Source organism: Martes martes, assembly GCF_963455335.1.
Source record: "Martes martes genome assembly, chromosome: 8".
Lineage (NCBI taxonomy): Eukaryota > Metazoa > Chordata > Mammalia > Carnivora > Mustelidae > Martes > Martes martes.
Genome location: NC_137895.1, coordinates 63,824,090 through 63,847,235, shown reverse-complemented (window position 1 = coordinate 63,847,235; position 23,146 = coordinate 63,824,090). Strand labels below are relative to the sequence as shown.

At 36.7% G+C, this 23,146-nt stretch overlaps 1 protein-coding gene across 2 annotated transcripts in view; it reads right to left on the bottom strand.

Annotated features, from left to right (window-relative positions):
• DENND5B (DENN domain containing 5B) overlaps nucleotides 1-23,146 on the bottom strand; it is a 183,593-nt gene that overhangs the window by 35,684 nt on the left and 124,763 nt on the right. The window contains exons 6-12 of one of the 2 annotated variants that reach the window (XM_080809936.1): nucleotides 21,753-22,289; nucleotides 19,143-19,374; nucleotides 16,772-16,855; nucleotides 14,658-14,808; nucleotides 6,675-6,768; nucleotides 2,460-2,591; nucleotides 708-860 (exon numbers count right to left, since the gene is read on the bottom strand). In XM_080809936.1, coding sequence (XP_080666062.1) covers nucleotides 708-860; nucleotides 2,460-2,591; nucleotides 6,675-6,768; nucleotides 14,658-14,808; nucleotides 16,772-16,855; nucleotides 19,143-19,374; nucleotides 21,753-22,289 — 1,383 coding nt within the window. The remainder of the gene's footprint in view (nucleotides 1-707; nucleotides 861-2,459; nucleotides 2,592-6,674; nucleotides 6,769-14,657; nucleotides 14,809-16,771; nucleotides 16,856-19,142; nucleotides 19,375-21,752; nucleotides 22,290-23,146) is intronic. The other variant, XM_080809935.1, reaches the window with a different exon arrangement.

The window sequence follows — 23,146 nt, the reverse complement described above, 5'->3', positions numbered from 1 at the left end:
ATGGCAGTGAGGGGAGAAAACTAGAGCCAGAGAAGAAAGAGAAAAGGGGAGGAAGAAAGAACATGCCCACAAGAGAAAAAAAAAATCAGAACAGGACGTAAGAGGGACAAAAGCAAAGAAACCATTTGATTTTTTTCCACCTTGAATAACTACATAACTTAAAATGGTAAAGAACTGTTAATTTTGGCTAACAGATTTTTTTTTGTGGACAGCGACAAAAGCAGACACTTAATGGACTCAACGGGATATACCCTCTGCAGTAAATGTGCTGTTTTATCCTTTCCTGTTTACCAGGAAAGAGCCCCAAACCACCTCTTAATCATGGGTTTTATTTTCTTTTTCTGGAATTAAAAAGCCTGTGATGCATTTCTAGTCATCCTGTGACAAAGGAGCATATCCTTTAATTTTTATATCTTTTTCTCCTTGTTCATTTCCTTCTTTCTTTGTTTCTTTCTTTTAAAGATTTATTTATTTGAGAGAGAGAGACAGACAGATGGGATAGAGGGGCAGGAGACGGAGAGAGAAACTCAAGCAGACCCCATACTGAGCATGGAGTCCAACACAAGGCTTGATCTCATGACCCTGACATCATGACCTGAGCTGAAAAGTCAGAAGCTCAACTGACTGAACCACCCAGGTGCCCCTCCTTACATTTCCTGACAGGGTCCCTAACCAGCCACATCACCAGGGCCTCCTGAGACCATTACCTGCTTGATCTGCAAGCCGTGGCTCCATATCCTTTCCAGTAGGTCACAGAGGCTGGCGATCAAGGTGTTCTCTTCCAAGCCGGTTATGTTTGCTTCTCCATGGCCCAGTTCCACTGCTTCGTGTCCCATCTTCTCCACCAACATGCGCTTTGTCTGAAAGCATCATGTGTGGTCACAAGTGTTATCCCCGCAATGAAGCCAAAGACCAACAATTCAACCACTAGATCAGAGGCTTCCCTCCATTGTACTTTTTTTTTTTTTTTAGAAGATGTTATTTTTAAGTAATCTCTATACCTAACGTGGGGCTTGAACCCACAACCCCAAGATCAAATATCACACATTCTACCAACTGAGCCAGCCAGGTGCCTCCCTTCATATACTTCTAATTGTAGACTTTTAATCACTTTTGGAAAAGCATTTTAATCTCAGTGGTCAACTAACTGCAGTAATATCACATGTACTTCTAGTATTTTGTCAGATAAATAGGGGGTCACTAGGGGGAGATTATGATACTATTTTATCTATCTGCCTACCTACCTATTTATATTTTGCCTCCCCACAACACCATTTTAAAGTATCCCCATGTAAACACTTATGATTGATAATTTTCAGTTTACTAACTTGAGTAAACACTGGGGAATTACACCAGACCCAGAAAATGTACTGAGAATCGGAATCCCACCCTGCCACAACTAACCCTCCACTGCCCCTGTATCTAGTCATACAGAAGATATCCGCAGTTAGTTTTGATTGCACTTAGGCAAAAACCACAACACAAACAGGTAGCTCTAAATTTTTTCTGAACTCCCTAAATTGTGAGTGAACCGGGCCTCTATTTCCTTCCTGTTTCCCTCTTTTTATCTCGTCTCTGCTCATGAGTATGCACCAGAAAATGGAAGGGAAATGGAAATCAGTTTCAAGTAAGTAATTTACAGCAGTCTCAGCTGCACTTATAAAATGCAAAGTGAGAGAGAATCTAGTTCCTTTAGGTGGGGGACCTCGTCTCTCTGACTCCACACTGTATGCTGATGCTGAAAACAGTGCATTTTTTGAATACACAGAAGGTACTCAAGAAATGACCTTCAAATAAAAGAATGAAATTACTGGCTAAAATGCTGTCCTGAATTTTGTCAATCTGTATTACTACCTTTGATAAACATGGTATCTAAGAAGAGACTACTGTGTAATATACACAAACCTACAACACAGCTAAGGTCTTCTTCCTTATGGTTATACATACATGTATGGGCATGGACAAGGTTCTATACAAAAAAATGTGTTGCCTTTCATATAAAACAACCACATTCCTGCACACTTTTAAAAGTAGCCTCCAAATCCAACATGGGGCTCAAGCACATGACACTGAGATTAAGAGTCATATGTGCCAGGTGCCTGGGTGGCTCAGTCAGTTAAGTGTCCAACTCTTGATTTCAGCTTAGGTCATGATCTCAGGGTCATGAAATCGAGTCCCGCACCGCGCTCTGCGCTCAGTGAGAAGGCTGCTGGAAGATTCTTTCCCTCTGCCCCTCCCCTCACTCTCTCTCTCTAAATAACAAAACAAAACAAACAAAAAAACAAAAAAACCCCAAAGAGTTGCATGCTCTACCAACTCAGCCAGCCAGTGCCCTACAACTTTTGACTGGCTTAATATCTGTTCATGTTTTAGAGGAAGACAGCAATTTCTTCTAGGAAATCTACCAGCCCAAGTGGAAGTTGACTGCATACTGTCTCACATCAGTGAATAATACGTACCTTCATTCTACATTCTTTTAATAAGCCTTCTACAAATTTGCAGTTGGTTTGTGCAATCACTGCAGGGGAGAGGTCTGACAATTTGGGTTGCCTCAGGTTTTTTCCTAAACTTCGTGCCTCTTGCATATACTTCTAAAAATTAAAGAGCATTTTTAATATATAAACATCAGATAGTTTTCTTTCTTAACATTACACAAAAAAGTGAGGAAAAACAAGATGCGGAAAAGGCTGTAAATGTACTCATGCAATAGCAATTCAAGTTTTAGCGCCACCAATAGGCAGAGGACATTCGTACCAGCTCCCTCCCCGCCCTCCCAGCCCCCACCATTGTTAACTCCTGTGAAAATGAGGGCAACAGAAACCGTGTCAGGTTAAAACATTCATAACAAGATAGAGCTCACCTAGTTTAATAATTTTATTGGGAGTACCCAAGGTGTGATTAGTCAGGATCATAATAGGGATGAAAAAAATTTAGGTTTCTGGATTACCGAAGTTTCTTTAAGAACCCAGTGATTCTCAGATCAGTGATTTCCTCCTCTCCCCACAGATAAAGAGACTTAGCATACTTCCAGCCTCTTAGACAACACTCTCTGAACCAACCCTCTGCTTTAGTCAAGTCACAACAGTAAAATCAGGAGCTCTAGAATCTGGCTGCAACTAATCTTATAAACTCAGGCATATTTGTTTATTTGTAAAATGGGCATAGAACACGCCCCCCCTACCTCACAACAAAGACTGTGAACTCACTCTGAACATGTTTGCTACATTCCCTCCCTTGCCTTGTTTCACAATCGAGAGAAAGTGGGGACATTATATTACTTTCAGAGATAGTGATGGCTCAGAGAGAAACCCAGAAACTCAGAAACCCAGTCCACTGCTCTTGAGCTTTAGTTAGTGAATGTCCACGAAAAAAAATCACTACAGGTGATTACCACAGGACACCTGTTATATCTCTTCTTTCTGTGCTACCTGCAAAGCTCATCCAGATGCTTTATGTTTGCATCAGGACCAGAAGGCAGAATCTCCAAGGAGCCCAAGTGTCTTAGGGCCATAGTTAGAGAATAACTACTCTAAGTTATATAGTAAAACTAGCAGTTTGTTGAGGGGAGAGAGAGATTGTGAGCCAGCACATCCTCCCACAGGCACATATGTGAAATCTATCTTTACTATCTTAAGGGAAGAATTTGATATTACAAGGGAAATGTGTAAAATCCTTTACATTCTTTATATAAAAGGGAGTTTGTGCATTTACAATATTTCCTCTTTGGGAGAAAAATAATCTGCTAAATCTTGTACAAATTTCTAAAAAATCCCACCGATTAGGGATTCAACTGATCAGTTTACCTGCTACTACATAAACAAAATAATCTGTTTCCTTTCCAATGCAATCATTTTAAGGACAGAGTTTTAAAAAAGGAAAGCTTTAAGAATTTAGTTTCCATAATATTTGTGTATACATCTTTCTGCTTAAATCTCTTTTACAGGGTCCAATAAACAGGGAAAATTGAGAATGAAAGACAACTATCACCCTGGGGAAATTAAGTTTATTACCTTATTACATAAGGTTTATCAAAACATCCTGAAAGTTAGTTTTTTAATAAATAAAAAGCAAGGAATGAAAAGTTTCAGAAAAACCAACTTGAGATATGAGGCAGAGATCCTATTTGAGAACTGTAACACCTACATTTCCTAACATTTAAGGTGGTACAAATATTAAAAACAAATGTTAACTTTCAAATGTTGAAGGGGTTATTTCTCCCCTGCCTTAGTTCCTCAAGTCCTTTGGACTTGTGCAAGGGTTATTTCTCCCCTGCCTTAGTTTCTCAAGTCCTTCGGACTTGTGCAAAGGCAGAGAACTACTAGGACTCAGATCTCAAGAAGAGGTAAGGATCCAATTTAGCTGAGGAAGAAACACACTGGCTAGAAGAAGAGTAAGAAACACAGGCAAGAGGCTAGGAACAGGTGTTGTTAATTCTCTTTTTTCTGAAATACATGAATAATTAGACGTTTAAGTCCATAACTAAATAAGTAATTTAAGCACTGTTAAAGTTTATGGTTCTATTTTATAAATGAAAACAAGCCAGAATAGGGCTATCCTCTGACTGGCCATATTTACTAAGCACATAGCAGATCACATATAATTATTAGCCAACAGCGAACTCCACAGGGCCACATCTCCTCCTGAGAGCAGCTCTGCTGAAGCCATGGAATGAGCAACATTCTTTGCATATACACACAAAGGATATGAGCCCCTTCCTCACATTAAGAAGTGATGTTGCCTCTGTATATTGCAAAAATAGAACACTTGCCTTTACAGTAAACAAGTGATGATAAAAATGTAATTTTCTTTGAGACAGCAGGAGGAAAAGGTGTATTTTAAGGTAAAAAATGGAGAAGAAAGAGAAACCTTTCACAGGGAATGTTTTTGTAAGAAATTCCATCTCTACTAGAAGGAAGTGACCCCAGATTCCTGAGATTTCTACCATGCTCTTTTTCATTTCTGTTAAAGTCAAAAACAACATATCAGGAGTCTTAAGTTACTCTTGCCCTCAGGTGAGTAGCTGTTGTGTGTAATCTGGTATACACAGGTACTGGGAAGAGTACCATTCTGGCTATCAGCAGTCCTGGGCTATAGGCCCAGCTCTGCCTTTGTGTGTCCATTTGACTTTGGGCAAGTCTCTCGGACTTCATGTCATGTTAGACAAGATGACCGCAAAGGTTTCTCTTAGAACTAAGATCCTATACTGATGACCTGATTTTCTGACCACATAAAATACACACCATGAACAAAGGAAATAAATTTCAAACCAAAAGCAATAAAAAACCCCCAAAACAAAACAACAACAAAACCCCCCCAAAGAACAGATCAGGAAGGGTTTACTGAAACATGGAGATAAAACCCAGCAAGAAAAGAAAAGAAAAGCTGTTCAAATGAATTATTTCTTTCTGCAAAATGGTTAAATAAAAGGGAGTCTGATCATTTAATATATTTCTCCTTTGGAGGAACAACAATGTGCTGCATCTCTGGCCCCCCTACACCCCCCCCCCTTTCAAAATACCACCAGTTAGGAATTCAAGTGATCAGTTTTACCTGCCAACAGTATAGAAGTACTCCTGTTAGCACACACCACCAGTAACAGTTAACAAACACAAGAGGAAGTAGAGAGCAAAATGGAGAGGCTGACTGTTCACGCCACAAGGTGATGTGAGGCATTCTACAGCTATGTGCACACACGCATGTGGATAATTCAAGGAACACCAAAGACAAGATTCAGGAACATCTGCAGAGCACTTTCAGGCAAAGAACATACCAGGCAGCACTCAGAGAAGGATTTTTTAGGAAGTCGTGCAGGAGGAGGTGGACCCTGATCCCACTCCCAGAATGCCATGGAGTTCTGACAGACCAAAAGTTCCCCGGAAGGCTAAGAGGATGGAGAAGTGCCAATGACAGAAAAGCAAAAAAGAAAAGGATAGAGAGAAAGAGACAAGCAAAACATGCATGCATATGAAAAAGTCACAGCAAAAGGGGAGAGAAAAAAATATGGTAGCACAAAGAAAAGCACTAGACAAATTATGCTTCGGTTTTTAAGAAAATGTTTAAAATCATAAATGTATGAACATTTCAGCAAAAAAGCAATATATATTTGGAATGATGTTTTCTGCTTTATTTCTCCACACCTGAATTTAGAATATAGTTAACAGATCTTCTAATTGCATTTTTCTTTGATCACAATAGTCAAAACATACTTAAAATTATTCAAATGTATAATTATGGTTTTATTTTCAAGTAGTACAAATAAAGCATAAGGATCTTAGTTCAAAAATATTTCTAAACACTTTAAAAAATGGTGTCAGCAAGCCAAGGATAAAGCACAAATACATCTTTAATTATACTAAGTTTCAATTATGCTTGAAACTTAAAAAAATCTGTTTCTTGTATATTTTTTTCTCTAGAGGAGACATACTGACCAAAAATTTCTCTTAAACTTAGCTTTTACTTGATGTGGTATACAGGGATATTTGTTTTAAAGCCTGGTTTTAGGTGTATTAAAATTACAAAAATGGGGAAAAAAGAGGTGTCTTCTGCTGTATGTCAGTACAAAAGGATTACTATATTAAAATAAAACTGAGCCATTTTGCAAAAGAATGAGGAAGAACCTGCACAGTGACAACTGCTGGACTGAATAAGGCATCCTGGGAAGGCAGCCCACATACCTCCCGCAGGTCGTTGTCCAATCCAATGTGCTCCGAGTGTTGGCGAAGGCGGTCTTTCCTGCGCTGTGCAGTGGCACTCCGACTTACCCAGCGACTGGAAAAAGAGCCACACCCAAGAAGGTACAGGTTATAACAAAAACCGAAACAAACATACAAAAATGTGGTAACTTATTTTTAAAATAGAAAGAATCTACTCTTTAAGACAAAAGACTACTTATTTTTCAATCAATTCTTTAAATACAGAAAGGTTTATTGTGATACAATTGAATACCATATAGTTCACCCATTTAAAGCATATAATTTAGTGGTTTTTATTATATTTCGAGACATGCAACCATCACTACAATCAATACTTTTTAAAAACTGAGGTTAAAAAAATACACACTATCTCCTCCTCTCCTTCCTACTTTACTGTCCAACAGAGCCCCAAATCCTGGGTGAATACCATCCTCTTACTTCTCTATTCTATTTAAGTGGATTAGTTCTTGATTTCTGTCATGACTCCTCATGAATCACTTTACCTGCCCTTCAACTCTCTCCCACTCCCCTCAAAAACAATTTCAAACCTTTTGCTTTATCCTCAAGTGCCTCCCCTCAACTGATAACCCACCCTTGATGCCTTCTTTCTGCCCTCTACTGACATGATGTATACACAGACCTCTCATCTTTCTTTTAATCCCAAAGTACAAAATATATCGGCTATGGCTCAAAACTAATTCTGTCACCTAGAAGAAACTCCCTGACCAATTCTCTCTTGACTTCTTCAACCTGCTGCACTAAGTAATCTCTTTTTCTGTATCTCCAATTTTTCTCTCTCAACTGAGTATTTCCCTTCAGCTTACAAGCACGCTGCTCTCTCTCGACCCTCTACAGTTATCACTAAGTTTCTTTCTTCACTCTTCTTATGAAAACATGACATGTAAGGCCTCCACTATTTACGTTTGGATTTTTAGTTTTTCTGAAACTTCATGAAGTTTCCCCCTGACTTCTGTTCGTCTTTCAGATAGCTTCAATGCCACACAGAAAGTGTTCATTGATTCCTCCAAATCTAAACTGTCTATCCCTCTTAAACTCCTTAATTTTATTACCCGTCACAGTGTATTATAAGCACTTACCTCTATTTTCTACAAAATTCTACTATAAACTCTTGAAGGGCTGGTATCTTGTCTGTCAGCTGTTTTTTTTTTTTTTTTATAAGATTTATTTATTTATTTACTTTAGAGAAAGAGGGAGAGGGAGAGAGCACGAGCGGGATGGGCAGAGGGAGAGAGAGAATTTCAAGCAGACTCTGCGCTGAGTAAGGAGCCCATTGTGGGGCTAGATCTCAGGACCCTGAGATCAAGACCTGAGCCAAAACCAACAGTTGGATGCTTAACCGACTGAGCCACCCAGGAGCCCCTGTAAGCTGTTTTACTGGCTGTCTGTACATGACCTGGCCCTTCTATAAATATACTCCAAATAAATAATCAGAGATGCAGACCAAGATTTAAGATTACAAACATTCCTCACAGCATGTATGTAATAACAAATTGCGTTTCCTTTATTCTAAGACTCACATTTTGGCCTCTAAATATTCCTGATATTAGGATGTGTCTATGCATGTTTAAAGTATAATATTTCCAAAAAGCTTTTGAGTGAGCAACAGATCTCACAACCAAGAGTTACTCAGAATCAAGTAAATATGCTCAAAACAACCTACATGTTCAAGAGTAGAGAGTGCACTTTACATTATGAAATATCACACAGTCATTAAAAAAATTAAGTTGCTAGGAATATTAATTTGGGAGAACATTCATGGTATACTAATGAATGAGAAAACAAGATAAACCTGTATAAATAACATATTCATTTTGTTTAAAAAAAGTGTAGACATGGGATGCCTGGGTGGCTCAGTTGGTTAGGCCACTGCCTTCGGCTCGGGTCAGGATCCCAGAGTCCTGGGATCGAGTCCCGCTTCGGGTTCCTTGCTTGGCAGGGAGCCTGCTTCTCTTGCTGCCTCTGCCTGCCTCTTTGCCTGCTTGTGTGTACTCTCTCTCTCTCTCTCTGGCAAATAAATAAAATCTTAAAAAAAAAAATGTGTGGACATGAACACTAGGATCCATGCAATGGAAGGTCTAACAGCAAATGTTAACATTTCATGGTGATGGCATTACGAGTGTTTTAAAATTTACCCTAACACTTTCAAATATTCTAAATTTTCTAATGAGCATATATTATTTTATATCAAATTATTTCAAAAAAATTTTCAAATCTTGACTTATTATCCCTGTGACTATGTATTCATCACACTTTTCTAAGAATATCCATTCTTGAATATATCCTTGCCAGCACAGAGCTATATACAACTTAAAAAATGAATTTATGCTTTTGCCACTCAGAAAAAGTCATACTGTATTACTGCCACAGTTCATTATTTTTAATTTTTTATTTAATAAAGTAAGTAATTTACAAAAAGCCTGAAATGAGAATGTGGGTTCTTTTGTTGCTTAAAATAATTTATGCATGCTTTTGGTTTCAAGTTTCTGAATCATCTCATTTCAGTCTGCTACTTAGAGGAACGCTGAATAATTATGATAAAAATGATAGCAATAAAGGTAGTCCCTCCTAAAATAGTTAAGAAAAATAGGCTTATATTGGGACAAAAAGTACAAAGTCCTAGTGATAGATCTTTGAAACAGAAACCCTGGAACTGTCCCAACAGTATAGGATCAAAGTAAGACTGTAAAATAGATACAAAGAAAACTAGGGTGACTGAGAAAGAAGATCCAGAAAAAAGCCTATTAGGACACTGGCAAAGATTCTTTGCTTGACCGAACTCTAGTTAGGCTCCTGAACCTTGTCCCAGGTCCATCTGTGCACTTCCTTATAAAATCCATTTTGTTTTTTTTTTTAAAGATTTTATTTATTTATTTGACAGACAGAGATCTCAAGTAGGCAGAGAGGCAGGCAAAGAGAGAGGAGGAAGCAAGCTCCCTGCTGAGCAGAGAGCCTGATGCGGGCTCGATCCCAGGACCCTGGGATCATGACCTGAGCTGAAGGCAGAGGCTTTAACCCACTGAGCCACCCAGGCGCCCCATAAAATCCAGTTTTAACAAGAACCTTGCTAAGTCAGTTCAGGAGGAACCACCCCCTCACCCCACCCCACCAACCTCCACATATGATCGTTCTCCATATCTAATCAGCTTCTCCATCATCTATCACCCTTTATCACCCAGGCCTATCTTCAGCAAGAATCTTACTACGTTGGTTTAGTCAAAATCCTCCCCCTTACCTCTGATGTTTTCCTCTTCGTCATTTTCTCTCCACTCTGCTACTTGATTATAAATTGCTACTTATCCACATTGTGTATGGAATAGAGTTCAATCTTTCTCCCACTGCGATGGTCCCTACATGCCCCACCTTGAATGAAGTCTTTCTTACCATCTTCAACAGTGTCATGAATTCTTTTTTTAAAATTTTTTTTTAATGAATTCTTTTTTAAACAACTTTGAAGCAGATTATAAATACAAGCTGATAAATTCATATAATAAACAAAGGGGAAATATAAGTAACAAATAAAATGTACAAAGACCTGGAGGCCTTAGAAATAGCTATGTAGCAAAAAAGGTCAGTGAGAGACAGTAAATTAGGGTTATTGGACAGGGTAGTTCAAATAAATAGTAAAAACAGGAAATACCAGCTAATGAACTTATATAATGAATAAAGAAAAGGAGTAGAATACAAATGGCAGAACAATTCCCTTGGCAGGTAAAAGTGGAAAAGGCTTTAGGTAAAGGAAAGGATAAATACTAACTTACATGATACACTTAGCATCTCACTATACATGCTGTGGGACAAAATGCCCTATTTTATTTTCAAAACAGGGATATTATCATCTGCTTAAGATAATTACTATGAATAAAAAAGAATAAAAAAAAAGAAAGTTACTATGAAGTCTACACATTCCTGGTCTTGTTAAGGAATTACTTTTTTCTTTTCATTATTAAATCTCATTTTTATCAAAATCTCTATTTTTATCAAAGAGGATCACATTTGCTAAAATACAAATGACTGCTTATTTGCTTTGGATTTGTAAGCAGCATATGAAATTCTAATAGTTGATCAGCCATTTGCAGAAGCATGGTTATACATCTCCTTATTGTGCAATGAGTTCTTAGATCTTTTTTCTTTCAGACTAAAATCTACCTGAAAATGTAATACTTGGGTCTCAGTCTAGAAATGAGACCCCTTGGGGTTATATACAAGATTAAAAGCAAGAAAACAAGGCAGTAAAATATAAAGTTGAAATCTTCCCTCCTTAATGCTCCTTACTTCCCGTTTCTGCTTCATTTTTCTTCACAAATCTTATCACTATTAAGTTACTTATTTTACATATTAAGTTTGTTTCCTCCTCCTTAAAAGCAGGGATTTTTGTTGTTTTGTTCATTGCTAAACTCCCACTGAATAGGACACTGCCTCACATACAGTCAGGGTTCCATAAATTTTTGTCAAATGAACGAATGAGTAATATAATACTATTAAAAGGAAATAAAAACTACTTAAATACTAATATGAAATAATTCAAACAATTAGGGTATTTTACAAACGCAGGAAAAATAAGTGAACTGAGATTAGTTTATTCTGATGGAAAATTCTCATTTTTGAAAAATAGAACATTATATCCAGTACCATCACCTGGAAAGTTTGAACCCCATAATGTTCAACATCTCTCCAAGAGTCGTAAGCTCCACGGATGTAATTCATAGCACTCCTTTTCCAAATATGTAAACGGATACTGAGTGAAAATTTCCCAGACCTCCGGGCTTTATGAATGAGAAATCATGAACACGGTACCTGGAGTAAGGAGACTGAGTTCCACTGCTACCTTTGCCAGTAACCCAGGCTCAGACTCCTACCAACACATAATAATGCCACTGTCTTCAGGGTTAGGCTATTTGACCTCAACCACTGCTTCATGTAGTTCTTCACTGGGGAAGATGGTGCCTACAAATCTCTTGCTTCTAAGAGAATTGTTCTATCTTCTTGGGGACCAACCCTTTTAAGAGAGTCCAGATTAAGGCAGAAAGTGAGGTATGTGAGGGCTCTTTCATTGTGGAAGATCTTGTTACATTGAATACACAGAACGGAAGTGGCATTGAGCCCTGAATTTTCAGAAAGCACTTAAGAGATCAATGAAGGCAATAAAAAAGAATTAGAATTATGCCTTTTGACCTAAATGGCCCAAACTAAATAAGTCATATTACGGTTCTTGAAAGGTGGCTTAAATGTATGATGTTTCTTTCAGATCACTTGTAAAACTATATATTACAAAATTTTTGGTACTTACCTCTCTTTCCCATAGTACACATTTATGTTCAATATTTTAGGTCATTTGAAATTTCTTGGGGGCTACCAAAACACAGTTTCCAACTTCAAAAGTAACAAAAGGCATCTGTCACCCGTTTTGAAGTAACTGGGCCAGACAGTATGTATACAAGGTTTAACAGTTATGAGCTTGAGCCCCCGAATCAGCAGACTTAGTTTCAAATCTTAGTTTCAACACTTCCTAGCTATTTTAGTGATCTTGAAGCAAGTTGCTGAATCTCCCTGAACCTCATTTATAAAATGGGTAAAACAATATAGGTTTTATATATAGGGACAGGTTTGTAAAAGGAGCTAATGTACTCAGAGCAGTCAGGAGAGAAGCCAGTATAGAACCAGCTTAATATTAGCTATTATTATCAGCAGATCAACTCCATAACCACCCTCCTCTTGGCGTGGAAAAGCCCGCATTGGCAGGAAAGGTATACTTGGAAGCAGAAAAAAGGAAAGAAGAATAATTACTTTGATGCACTGATGAAAATTTCTAAGTTTTTTTTTTTTAAATAATATTTATGTATTTGACAGAGAGAGAGAGACAGTGAGAGAAGGAACAGAAGCAGGGGGGTTGGGAGAGGGAGAAGCAGGCCTCCAGCTGAGCAGGGAGCCGGATGGAGGGCTCTGATCCCACAATGCTGAGATCATTACCTGAGCAGAAGGCAGAGGCTTAATGACTGAGCCACCCAGGTGCCCCAATTTCTAAGTTTTCTGACTGACATCTGTTAAGGGGTATATATTTATGATGATAAATATTAGACTGAAAGGAAAAGCAGCAGCAATGTAAATGGTACTGTAACTGTTTTCCTTAATCCATACACACCACTTACTCCCTTTTGATGTGTTTGGTATCACTGTAGCTTTCTCACATTTGGAACTAAACGAATCAATTATTCTAACACATTTAAGAAACATTTAAAGGATCACCTTCAGCTGGAAAATGGTAAGGGGTTCATTCCTTTCAGATTATTAAAAATAGGGTATTAGCAGTACAAACACAAGAATACACAAATATTGCCACACATACATGTACCCCAAGAAATTCCAAATACCATACTACCTACCTCAGAACAGTGTTTATAAAATTAAACCAACTCTTACCATCACTTATTATATAGATAATTTACTATGTTTTCCTTTTTCCTGACTAACAGGAAAACACCTGACAAACACCTTAGGAAATAAAGAGGCAAGTACCAAAAATTTGCAAGTTTAGCAGTTCATCTAGAAAATAGAAACATCATACTTTTAAACCATCTTTCGAGAAACTTCCCATTACTTATTTAGTATGGGCCTTTTAGGTCAAGATATCATTCTACCTCCTTTTTATTTCCCTCACTGATTGTCTAGTTACTTTCTGAAAATTCAGGTACCTCAATGCCACTTTCATCTTGTGCACCCAGTCTTTTACCTCAGTCTTCTTTGCCATAGCCTGGCTTTTTCCTTTCCACCTCTGAGCCACTTTTGTAAGGTGATAGGTGTTACAGAATATTAAAAGAATATTTTCAGGTGAGAAAGGGGCAAATGATTCCAACCTGTCCAAGGTTCCTGGTTAGTGGTTAAGAATGAACTAAATTCCACAATAATTGATTTCCGATTCTAAGCTCTTTCTTTGCAACTTAACTGTATTTCCCTTTAATACCTTCGTGTCCTTTCTTGTAAAATCCTCTTTTATTCCTCATTAATAAAACACTGTATTCACTCAAAATCAAGAATTCCCTTAAACCCAAAGAACTCTTTTCAATTCTAATCATATTCAGATATTTTCTGAATGGAATCATCTACCATAAAGAATGATAGGATTTATCTTTATTTTTGATTGTTTTGTAATTTTTGAACTTGATACTTAAAAAGTACAAAGGTGGTGTTATGGGTTGAAATGTGTACCCCCTCACACACTCTCCCCTCCATGATATGTTGAAGTCTTAAACTCAATACCTATGAACGTTACCTTATTTGGTAACAGGGTCTTTGCACATGTAATCAAGTTAAGATGAGGTTACTAGGGTGGGCCCTAAGCCAATAGGACTGGTGTCATTGTAAGAAAAAGGAAATTTGGTCTTAGATATAGAGGGATATGAAGATAGAGACAGAGACTGGAATCAGCACTACTAGGAGTCAAGAAATCCCTGAGGCCAGCACAAGTTGAAGCAGCAAGTAAGGCTCCTCCTTTAGAGGTCCCGGAGGGAGAATGGCCCGGCCAACATCTCAATTTTGGACTTCCAGCTTCTAGAATTGTGAAAGAATAAATTTCTGTTGTTTTAAAAGCCACCATATTTGTAGTACTTTGTATAGCAGTCCTAGAAAACTAATACAGGAAGTGAAAATATAATTTTTAAAATTCTATTAGACAATATTAGCATTATATTTAAATAGTCATTTAAAGTGAAACTATCCCCAAGTGTACATTACGTTAAAAAGGAAAAAAATCTCTAGTCTTTGGATTTTTTACATGATGGAATTAAAAGTCAAATACTCATATTCCAAATGGATTGATTTGGCCTTTGAAGAAAGTGACCAGACTGATAAGATATTTAATGATTAAAATGCCCTATTAGAGCTGCACAGCACTGCACCCTTCACTTATCCCTTCAACCCACTGCTCAAGTGAAGAAAGTGCTTGCTTACTTGTTATTAGCTGGTCCTGTTGCCAAGACATCAGACTGTAACTTTGGAAAGAACCCTTGCTCATATTTGCCTTGACCAATTTTCATATCAAGCAGATGTGGGTGGATTGCAGTGTGATCCATTTTCATTAGTCGCTGCTCAATTGATTGGGCTATAAATTAAATTTATAACAAATTAGAGGCATTTCATTGGCTAAACCTTAAAACAATGCTTCCTCCAGTCATGCACCAAGGAATTCAATCTTTCTGACATTCTAAAATAGATTTTTATAAAAGCTCTTGAGAAATCAGTGTAATGTTAAGTATAAAAAGGCTAATTTTAAGTGACTACTAGATGACTAATTTTCATGGTACGTGCTACCTCTGTCAAAAGCAGGGCAGCAGGGTTAAAAATCTATAGACTGAAACAAGTTTCCCTTAAGTGGGATATTCAGTATTTTAATACTTCAATATTTCAATGGCAAATATTTAAGAAAAATATTTTCTTAATGAAAATATAGTTCTAAGTACATTTAAGAAAATGATGGCAAACAAAATGTTGGCCTTGAACTGAAAGACAGGGAAGGAAAAGCAAGCACAGTAGCCTTATATTACTTTACTTCTTTGTACAAAGCCCATTAAATATCCATAGTTCTCCATTTGTAAACATAAGAAATGGTGTAAAGTTTATTACTTCACTTTTAGCAATAGTCACATTCTCATTAGTAGGAGTCATTTAGGAGTGTTTATTAGATCAAGAGGGGTAATGCAGAGAACTGTAAAATAAGCAGGCATTTAGAAAATGTCCAGAGGATAAGAAACTGACTTTTGAAGAATAAATTAGGCTGAAGTTAAAAGATAGGAATTACTAACATTTCTATTTAAAACCATTTAAAGTTAGGAGGATATCTCAAAGACCCAAGAAAGAGCAAACTATTTCTGTGGTAGAAAAATCTGATCTTAAATGTTTTTATGAATTGAGTTTTCAAGAGAAAACATATTTATGAAGCAAGACTAGGTCTTTAATCCTTTGCCTACAGATTACTAAAAGGGGAGAACAAGCAGTAATTGTCGTGGTGTCAGAAACAGAACACACTCTGGGAACTGCTAATGTTGGGATTTAAAAGAAGGTAAAGAGGTATTTTTATAAGTATTTCATGGAGCCAGTTTATTTTGCCCACTTCAATATCAGCAGATTGAGTGCTGCTGGTTATTTCCTATACATAGTCTTAAAAACCTTCTTTTTGAGTGGAGAGGGGTCTGTCCATGACATATTCCACACCTGTCAAATGAACATGCTTAATACCATCTTCTGTGAGATTCATGCTTCACCTATGCCAGTTCCTTGTGCTTGATGACAGCATTAAGGGATGTTTTTGCAGATGTCACTATTACCCTCTATGGCTTAAACTTCACAATATTAGATACCTACTTCAAACTTTTCTACTTTTTCCTTTATAATTCACAAGAATTTATTCAAAAACTTCTTCAATTTCATTTTATTTTTAATGTGTAACTTGCAACTTCTCTTAAAACATAGCCCATATGGTCTATGTTGGGTGAAAGAATGCCATGTTTTAATGTGAAATGGTATTTAATTTTCAATGATGCCCTCTGGCTCTCCACAACCCTATCTATAGTCTCCGTGCTTCCTAATATTTATAAAACACTTAATTAACAGATGGTTCAGGCAAAATAAAGCTTAGATTCATGGCACGGAATTGTCTGAAGTCCCTGCCAATTTTATGTTCCATGAAATACTACAAAATTCCATCTCTGCCAATGAATGCTTCTATTCTTATGAAAGGGGAAAAAAAAGTAGCTTCAGTTTTTTCTGCTGGATTTAAAATGATAGAGAAATCCATCTGATATTGAATTATTCTTCTTTAGTCAGGAAGCTTTTTAAAAACAAAAAGCATGATTCACAATAAGTTACTCTGGGGTTTATACTGAAGATTGCCATAGGGAGCATAATGCAATGTTACCTTTCAGTAATTATACCACCAGTGAATACTGAACATTCAGAAATTATTAAATGCCTGCTTTGAGAGGTCATGGGCCTGTTAGATTTTCAAGGGTTTGTGCCAATACTCATTTTATGTGATTGGTAAGAAAAAAAGAAAAACTCTGCATTACTATCAACTTGTCTTTCTGCACAGAAATCATGAGGTTCTGGTGCCAGAGTATCAACAGCAGATAGCCTCTGCCTAAAGAGTTCACCTGTAAATCAAAATTCTTTTTAGTTAGAGGCAAAACAAAAATAAAAGCAAAATAACAAAGGACAAAAAACCAATAAAAATCGATACAAAACAATAAAATGCCAATCTCTATAGTTTTTTCGGGGGGGTGGGTGGGAAGAGGATAATTTTACCTAATGAGAGAAATAACTGCACCATTTATGGGGGATAGCCAGCTGCCTTTTACTTAAAAAAAAAAAAAAAAAAAAAAAAAAAAAAAAAAAAAGTCTTTGATAAATTAGGTTCCTGGGAGACTAAGCTTTAGCTTAATCTCATTTTCATATGTTAAACCTATAATGGTATATTTTCAAGAGTATTATATAATTTCTGTGATGACAGTGGGAATGTCAAACTTTTTGAGAGGCTGACAGAAAATCTATTTTAACTGAAAAGATTTGCGGGAAGCACACAAATAAAGGAATCAGTGCTTAGCTCCATTAAAAAAATTGTCAGAAAGGGAGGAATGAAATTTTCTTAACAAAGCATTATCTTATTCACATGGCTATTAAAACACTGAAAGTCATACTATTCTCTGAATAGGCATAGACAATTTCATTCATTCCACTCCCTCACTTTCCAGAAACACAGAGGTAACTGCCATTTCCTGAAGGGGCTCCAAGATCTACCCTCATATGTGGGAATACAACAGTATGACGTTTCAGTGAGTTATCAAAGAGACCTTTTAAGACTATATAAAGACATCATTTACATATTTCTTTCTTTGAATATGTTATAACTACAGCATCACCACTCCTGTGACCGATCTATTTAAATAAAGTGAGAAAGGCAAGCATGGAAACAGAGCAAGAAACTCTTTCCTGCCTCTTTTTTCCTCCAGAGGAAAACTTGCTCAAATAGCTTCTGTATTAGAAAGGTGAAAAAAATGAAAAAAAAAAAAAAAAAAAGGGGGGGGGTGGCACTCAGGTGATTGGTATCAGTTTTTCTGGCAAAGAAAGTGTTAGGAACAAGGTATAAACATATAAAATTGGGTGGATTGGTACACTTCACATTTTTTGAAAAAGATTTTATTTATTTACTTACTTGTTAGAGCACAAGCAGGGGGAGCGGCAGGCAGAGGGAGAAGCAGGCTCCCCGCTGAGCAAGGAGCCCAATGTGGGACTCGATCCCAGGACCCTGGCATTATGATCTGAGCTGAAGGCAGACACTTAACCGACTGAGCCACCCAGGCATCCTACTTCAAATGTTTCTTTACTAAATACATTTAATTTAATGTTTAATGTGGTATTAAGGCTTTAGGTGCTAGAGTTGGTCAAGTCTAAGTTCAAATCATGCTCCATCAATCACTAGCTATGCAATCATAAGCATGTTACTTAACCTCTCAGCTTTTTCAACTGTAAAATGAGGACACAAGTAAGACAGGAAGTACATGTGCCTATACTCCCCCATTGTTAAGATAAAATGCAAAATGCATGTAAAACATGTGATACGATGTTTGGCACATAGTAAGTACTCGGTAAATACTGGCTATTAATATGATTATTTATTTAATGAACTATATATATTACTGCCAGACAAGACTGGTCAAGACTCACGATCCTTTAAGGGAAAAACTATGTCACAGTTGGAAAAACTCTAATTTGAATACAGGAATCCAGAGATTTAATTTCAGTAAGTGAAACTATTAAAAAAAAAAAGCAAATATACTGTCAAGTAAATTAGGCAACATCTCAGATTTATTACTTTAAATTAATACTTATCTTTCCTTTAATGAAGAGAAAAGAAGTGAGAAGTAAAAAGGCAACATAAGCAGCAAGAAAATTTTATATTTTTTCAATTAAGGCAATAAAAGAGAATAAGACAAAATTCACAGCAACCTTATGGCTATATTCCATTCAATTTGTTACTGTTTCTCCCCCTTCTTTCTTTCTTTTTTGGAGGGTAAAGCGCAGAGGAAGAGAGAAAGAATCTTGAAGGAAAAAATCTCCATGCCCAGCATGGAGCCAGACACGAGGTTCGATCTCAAGAACCTAAGATCATGACCTAAGCTGAAATCAAGAGTTGAATGCCTATCTAAGCCATCTAGGCATCCCTGTTTTTTCTCTGCTAAGGGCAGAGGAATGTCATATAGGAATGGAATGGATATTAACTCACAGAAACAGAAGGAAACAAAACTAAAGAAAGCACCTGATACAGTATAAAGGATTAGCTATGAAGTCTAAAACTGAAAATTAATTTTTGGTTTATAAGGCCAACAATGTGTAAAAAGAGACAATCACGGATTTTAATTTTAAAAGGCATGACAAATGTACCTGCTTCTTTTAAAGTGCTGCATTTCTGATAAATAGATGTCCTCAAGGTGGGTGCCCTTACATTATACAGTCTCATCTTCTCAATCCGAGAGTCAAAGACCCGAAGCAAAGAATCCTTCTCTTCCCACTGAGACATAATTTTATTATCAATAAAGGTGGCAAACATCTGTGTTTCAATGAAGCGTGAAAGAAATGGCAGGTAAGGCTCAGGCTGGTCAGAGAGAAAGGAAGCCTGTAATGAGATAATTAGAAATTATTAGTGCAAAGTGACTATCTTAGTACTTTGTGATAAATCTGAAAATTTGCTGGTGATGTCATTTTTTAAAAAATTGTGTAACATGCAAAACTGATGCTAGATATTTAAAAATCTCAAAAAAAAAATCCCTTCTAAATTCATGGAATTTAAGTCACTTAGGCCTTTAGCTTGATCCTTTCAAAACTGATTTACATTCAGTAAATCAGTAAAAACTGATTTACATTACTCATGATCATTAGGTAGAAAAGAGGGCATCACTAATGAAAGATGGTGGATCAGTTACTGCAATATCATCAATCATCCTCTTCACTTACCAGGAATTTTTGACCCCTTTCCCAGTGAACTGTGATTTTTTTTTCTGCTCTATATTCCTAGCCTATGCAATATACCTTTAAGTCATAAGGCACTGATGTGATCAATGGATACAACTGAGATATATAAGCAATAACCTTACAAAAATCATGGAATTTGTACTTATGAGTGAAATCTTTGTTTGTCAATTAGATGTTTTTCTAGGTCCCCAACACTGTTTGAGACTGATGGTAAGTGCTAATTCAAGATCAAACTCCTTCCAGACCTGTGCTGATTAAAGAGTCTGGGCCTTAACAACTAAAAAAAGGTATTGCCTGAAAAACCATCCAAAGCAAGCTTAGCCTTTGGAAAACATGTACAACCAGCTGCACGTTCCTGTTACCAGCTTGTCCGGTGCATGGAATGGTTCAGTAAATAGTGATCAGTTCCTAATTCAAAGTGTTTGTTTTTCTGTGGTTCTTCAGGTCCACATGTTATAGGAATTCTAGTCACAGTCTGATATTAGCTGAAATTTGGAAGTGAATTACTATTTCAGCTGGTGGGTTGATTCTGCTCTTCACTCTTTTGAGTAGGTGCAGTGTGGCAGAAACTAGAAGGCGAAAGACAGAAGGGTAAGTTCTGACATAAGATTAGTCTCCTTAATACTCATTGGGCCAGCATATGTATTTTTCATTCTAAAACGTAGGAAGCCTTTAAAAAAGTTCCTTATAGAAACCCACTTATTTAATCTGTCTCCACAGTTCAGATGTATTTACATAAATCCAAATAGTCAGCTAAATGTTCACAGTAGTCTCTAAAAATCAATTCACCTCTTCAAAAGGTATTTTATAGATAAATATCAATTTTACTTTTTCTAGAGCAAATACCTTCCACCTTCCCCTTAAATGGGCCAAATATCTGACTTTTGATATTCAGACCCTCATGGACTACAACACTTCAGTCAGCAAAGACTTGGCTTGGAGGACTAGTATGTGATAGTCCTATATATTTTCCTAGTGAAAAATGAAATGATTACAAGCCTTCTGGAATCCACATGAAATTTTCATTTCTCTAGTGGTTATATAAAAAGAATTCCATTTATAGTCTGAAGCTACATAAAGATTAAGAAGGAAGAGTACCAGTGCTCAATTTAGATAAGAATTTGAATTGCCCCAAGGATAAATCATGAGTATACACAGATTAGTTCTGAGTAAGGTAGGAAAAGAACGGTTAAGCTTAATAAGAAAGGAAAACCTAAAAGCAGGAATACATTTAGAGAAGTGAAGCCTTCTTAATTAAAGTTTTCTCAAACATAAAATGCATCAGAACTTACTTTGAATGTAGAAACTTCAACTGAAAAAATGTCTGATGCAATCAGAAAATAATCTTTGATACTACCCACCTTTACAAAAAAAGTTTATGAATATTTACTTGTCAGAGACTCCATAATTGTAGATTAGCCTCTTAGAATACATTAGCCCCTCTGAGAGGTCTTTCATGACACAAAGTTACCATCCAGCAAAAACCTGTAAGGCATTCTAATAGCAGTATGATGATGCCCTGTCACTCACAGAGGAAAGCACTGCAATACACCCTGAACTGAAGAGTTAATGCACACCTCTAAGTCTTTTGTCTGGAAAACAAAAACAAACACAAGCCAAAAAACTGGTGGATATGATCAGAGAATCTGCCAGAAGACGACTCTATAGTAAACCTTAGAAAGAAGCTTCAACTTCAGCAGGACAATGGGAAGCCAGTGTCATTTTCTGTCTCCCTTTCCCACAAACTTTGGAACAGAACCTTAGACTTAAAGTCATAAAACCTAATTCATTCACTTTTTCTCTCTTTTGATCCTAAGACGAGGTAAAACTGTCTTCTGAAACTAAAGTGTTATCTTTACATGGACAAGCTGAGATGTCATCATAGGATGAAGACAAAATGTAAGAATAAGTTCTTAATGGGAAGGGAGAGAGGAAAAATCTGTGGTTAAAAAAATTAACAAAATCAGTAAGACAGCCCACTAAGAGCCATAAAAAGGGAAAGGAAGTGGTTTTTTTTTTTACTTTGTCAAAGTTCTGCATTTGTTCTCGGTTGGTCAGCCAGGATTCCATGTCCTGGGCAGTCTGAATCACAAACGCTTCATAATCTGCAAACATCTGTGTAAAGCGGTTAGCAAAGACCTCACGGAGCTGCACGTTGAGCTGGTAGTCCCTTAGTTCTGCCTCTTCACACTGCAGTTTTAAATCCTTTTCTTTTTCACTCAGTGTGGCAGAGAGGTCCATTTTTTCCACAGTCACACCGGTCCGCTTGGCCAGAGCTTGGAGGCGGGCTATGGTTTCATTGCCCTTCAGTAACTCATACATGCTGATGTTGTTAGTGGAGACGTTACCATTCTTCTTGTCATTAACCAAGTCCTTCAGAACCAGATTCTTCAGTTTTGTGGCACTCTCACTGCAATGGAGGCTGCCCTCAGGAGGGATCCCAAATTGAAGAAGCACTTCAGAGAGTTCCTGGATAAAATCCATCTTATTGGGGAATTGTGGAAATTCTTCAGGCAGTTCAATAAAATGGTTGTCAATATCCACAAAACACAAATTAGCCTGAAAGAAAAAAGTAATACAAAGGTTTTAAAATAACATTTTTATATTCTAAAATATTCTTGCCAACTATGAGAAACAAAATCATAGATTACACGTTATCTTTTTTTAAATTGAGATATAACTGATATATAACATTTTGCTTCAGGTATGTGATTCAATATATATTATGAAATGATCACCACAGTAAGTCTAGTTAACATCCACCACCACACATAATTACAATTATTTTTTTATGACAAGAACTTTTAAGACCTTACAATGCCTTTTATGTTAACTTTCTGAAGGTTAAGAATTTTTATTCTTTAAAAATAAATTCTTTTTTCCAGCATTTTTTCCCTACGTGAGTATTCCATACTATAATTAATAAAAATGGATAATTTTCTCTGGGTCTTAGCAATATGTTAACATCTGGACATGATTCTGTAATATATGACATCTCTTTGGCATTCCTAAATGAGTAAGGTGCACAGAGTTGTAATAACTTAGAAATAGAAGGCACTGGGTAAAATGAGCACTGGCTGAATCCAGTCGGAACTTTCTATGCCATTCCACTGCTCTGACACCATTTGTAATTTAGAATTAACAATAACTGCTAAATTTTAGCAGTTGTAGTCCCCTCAAATGGGATGAAACTGGCAAAGAACAATCCAATTCAAAGAATATCCACAAATTTTCACCCTATCCAAAATTAGCTTCAACCTCTTAGCAAAACCATTTCAGAAGTTATTAGACAAACAGCAGGAGGCAAAGAGTGATAGAGGTAAGTGCTTAGACAATTACAAATGATTACTCCTTAAATAATTAAGAGTTGATTCTGGAGATATTTTTGAGTTGAAAAAAAGACAAAGCAGAAATCA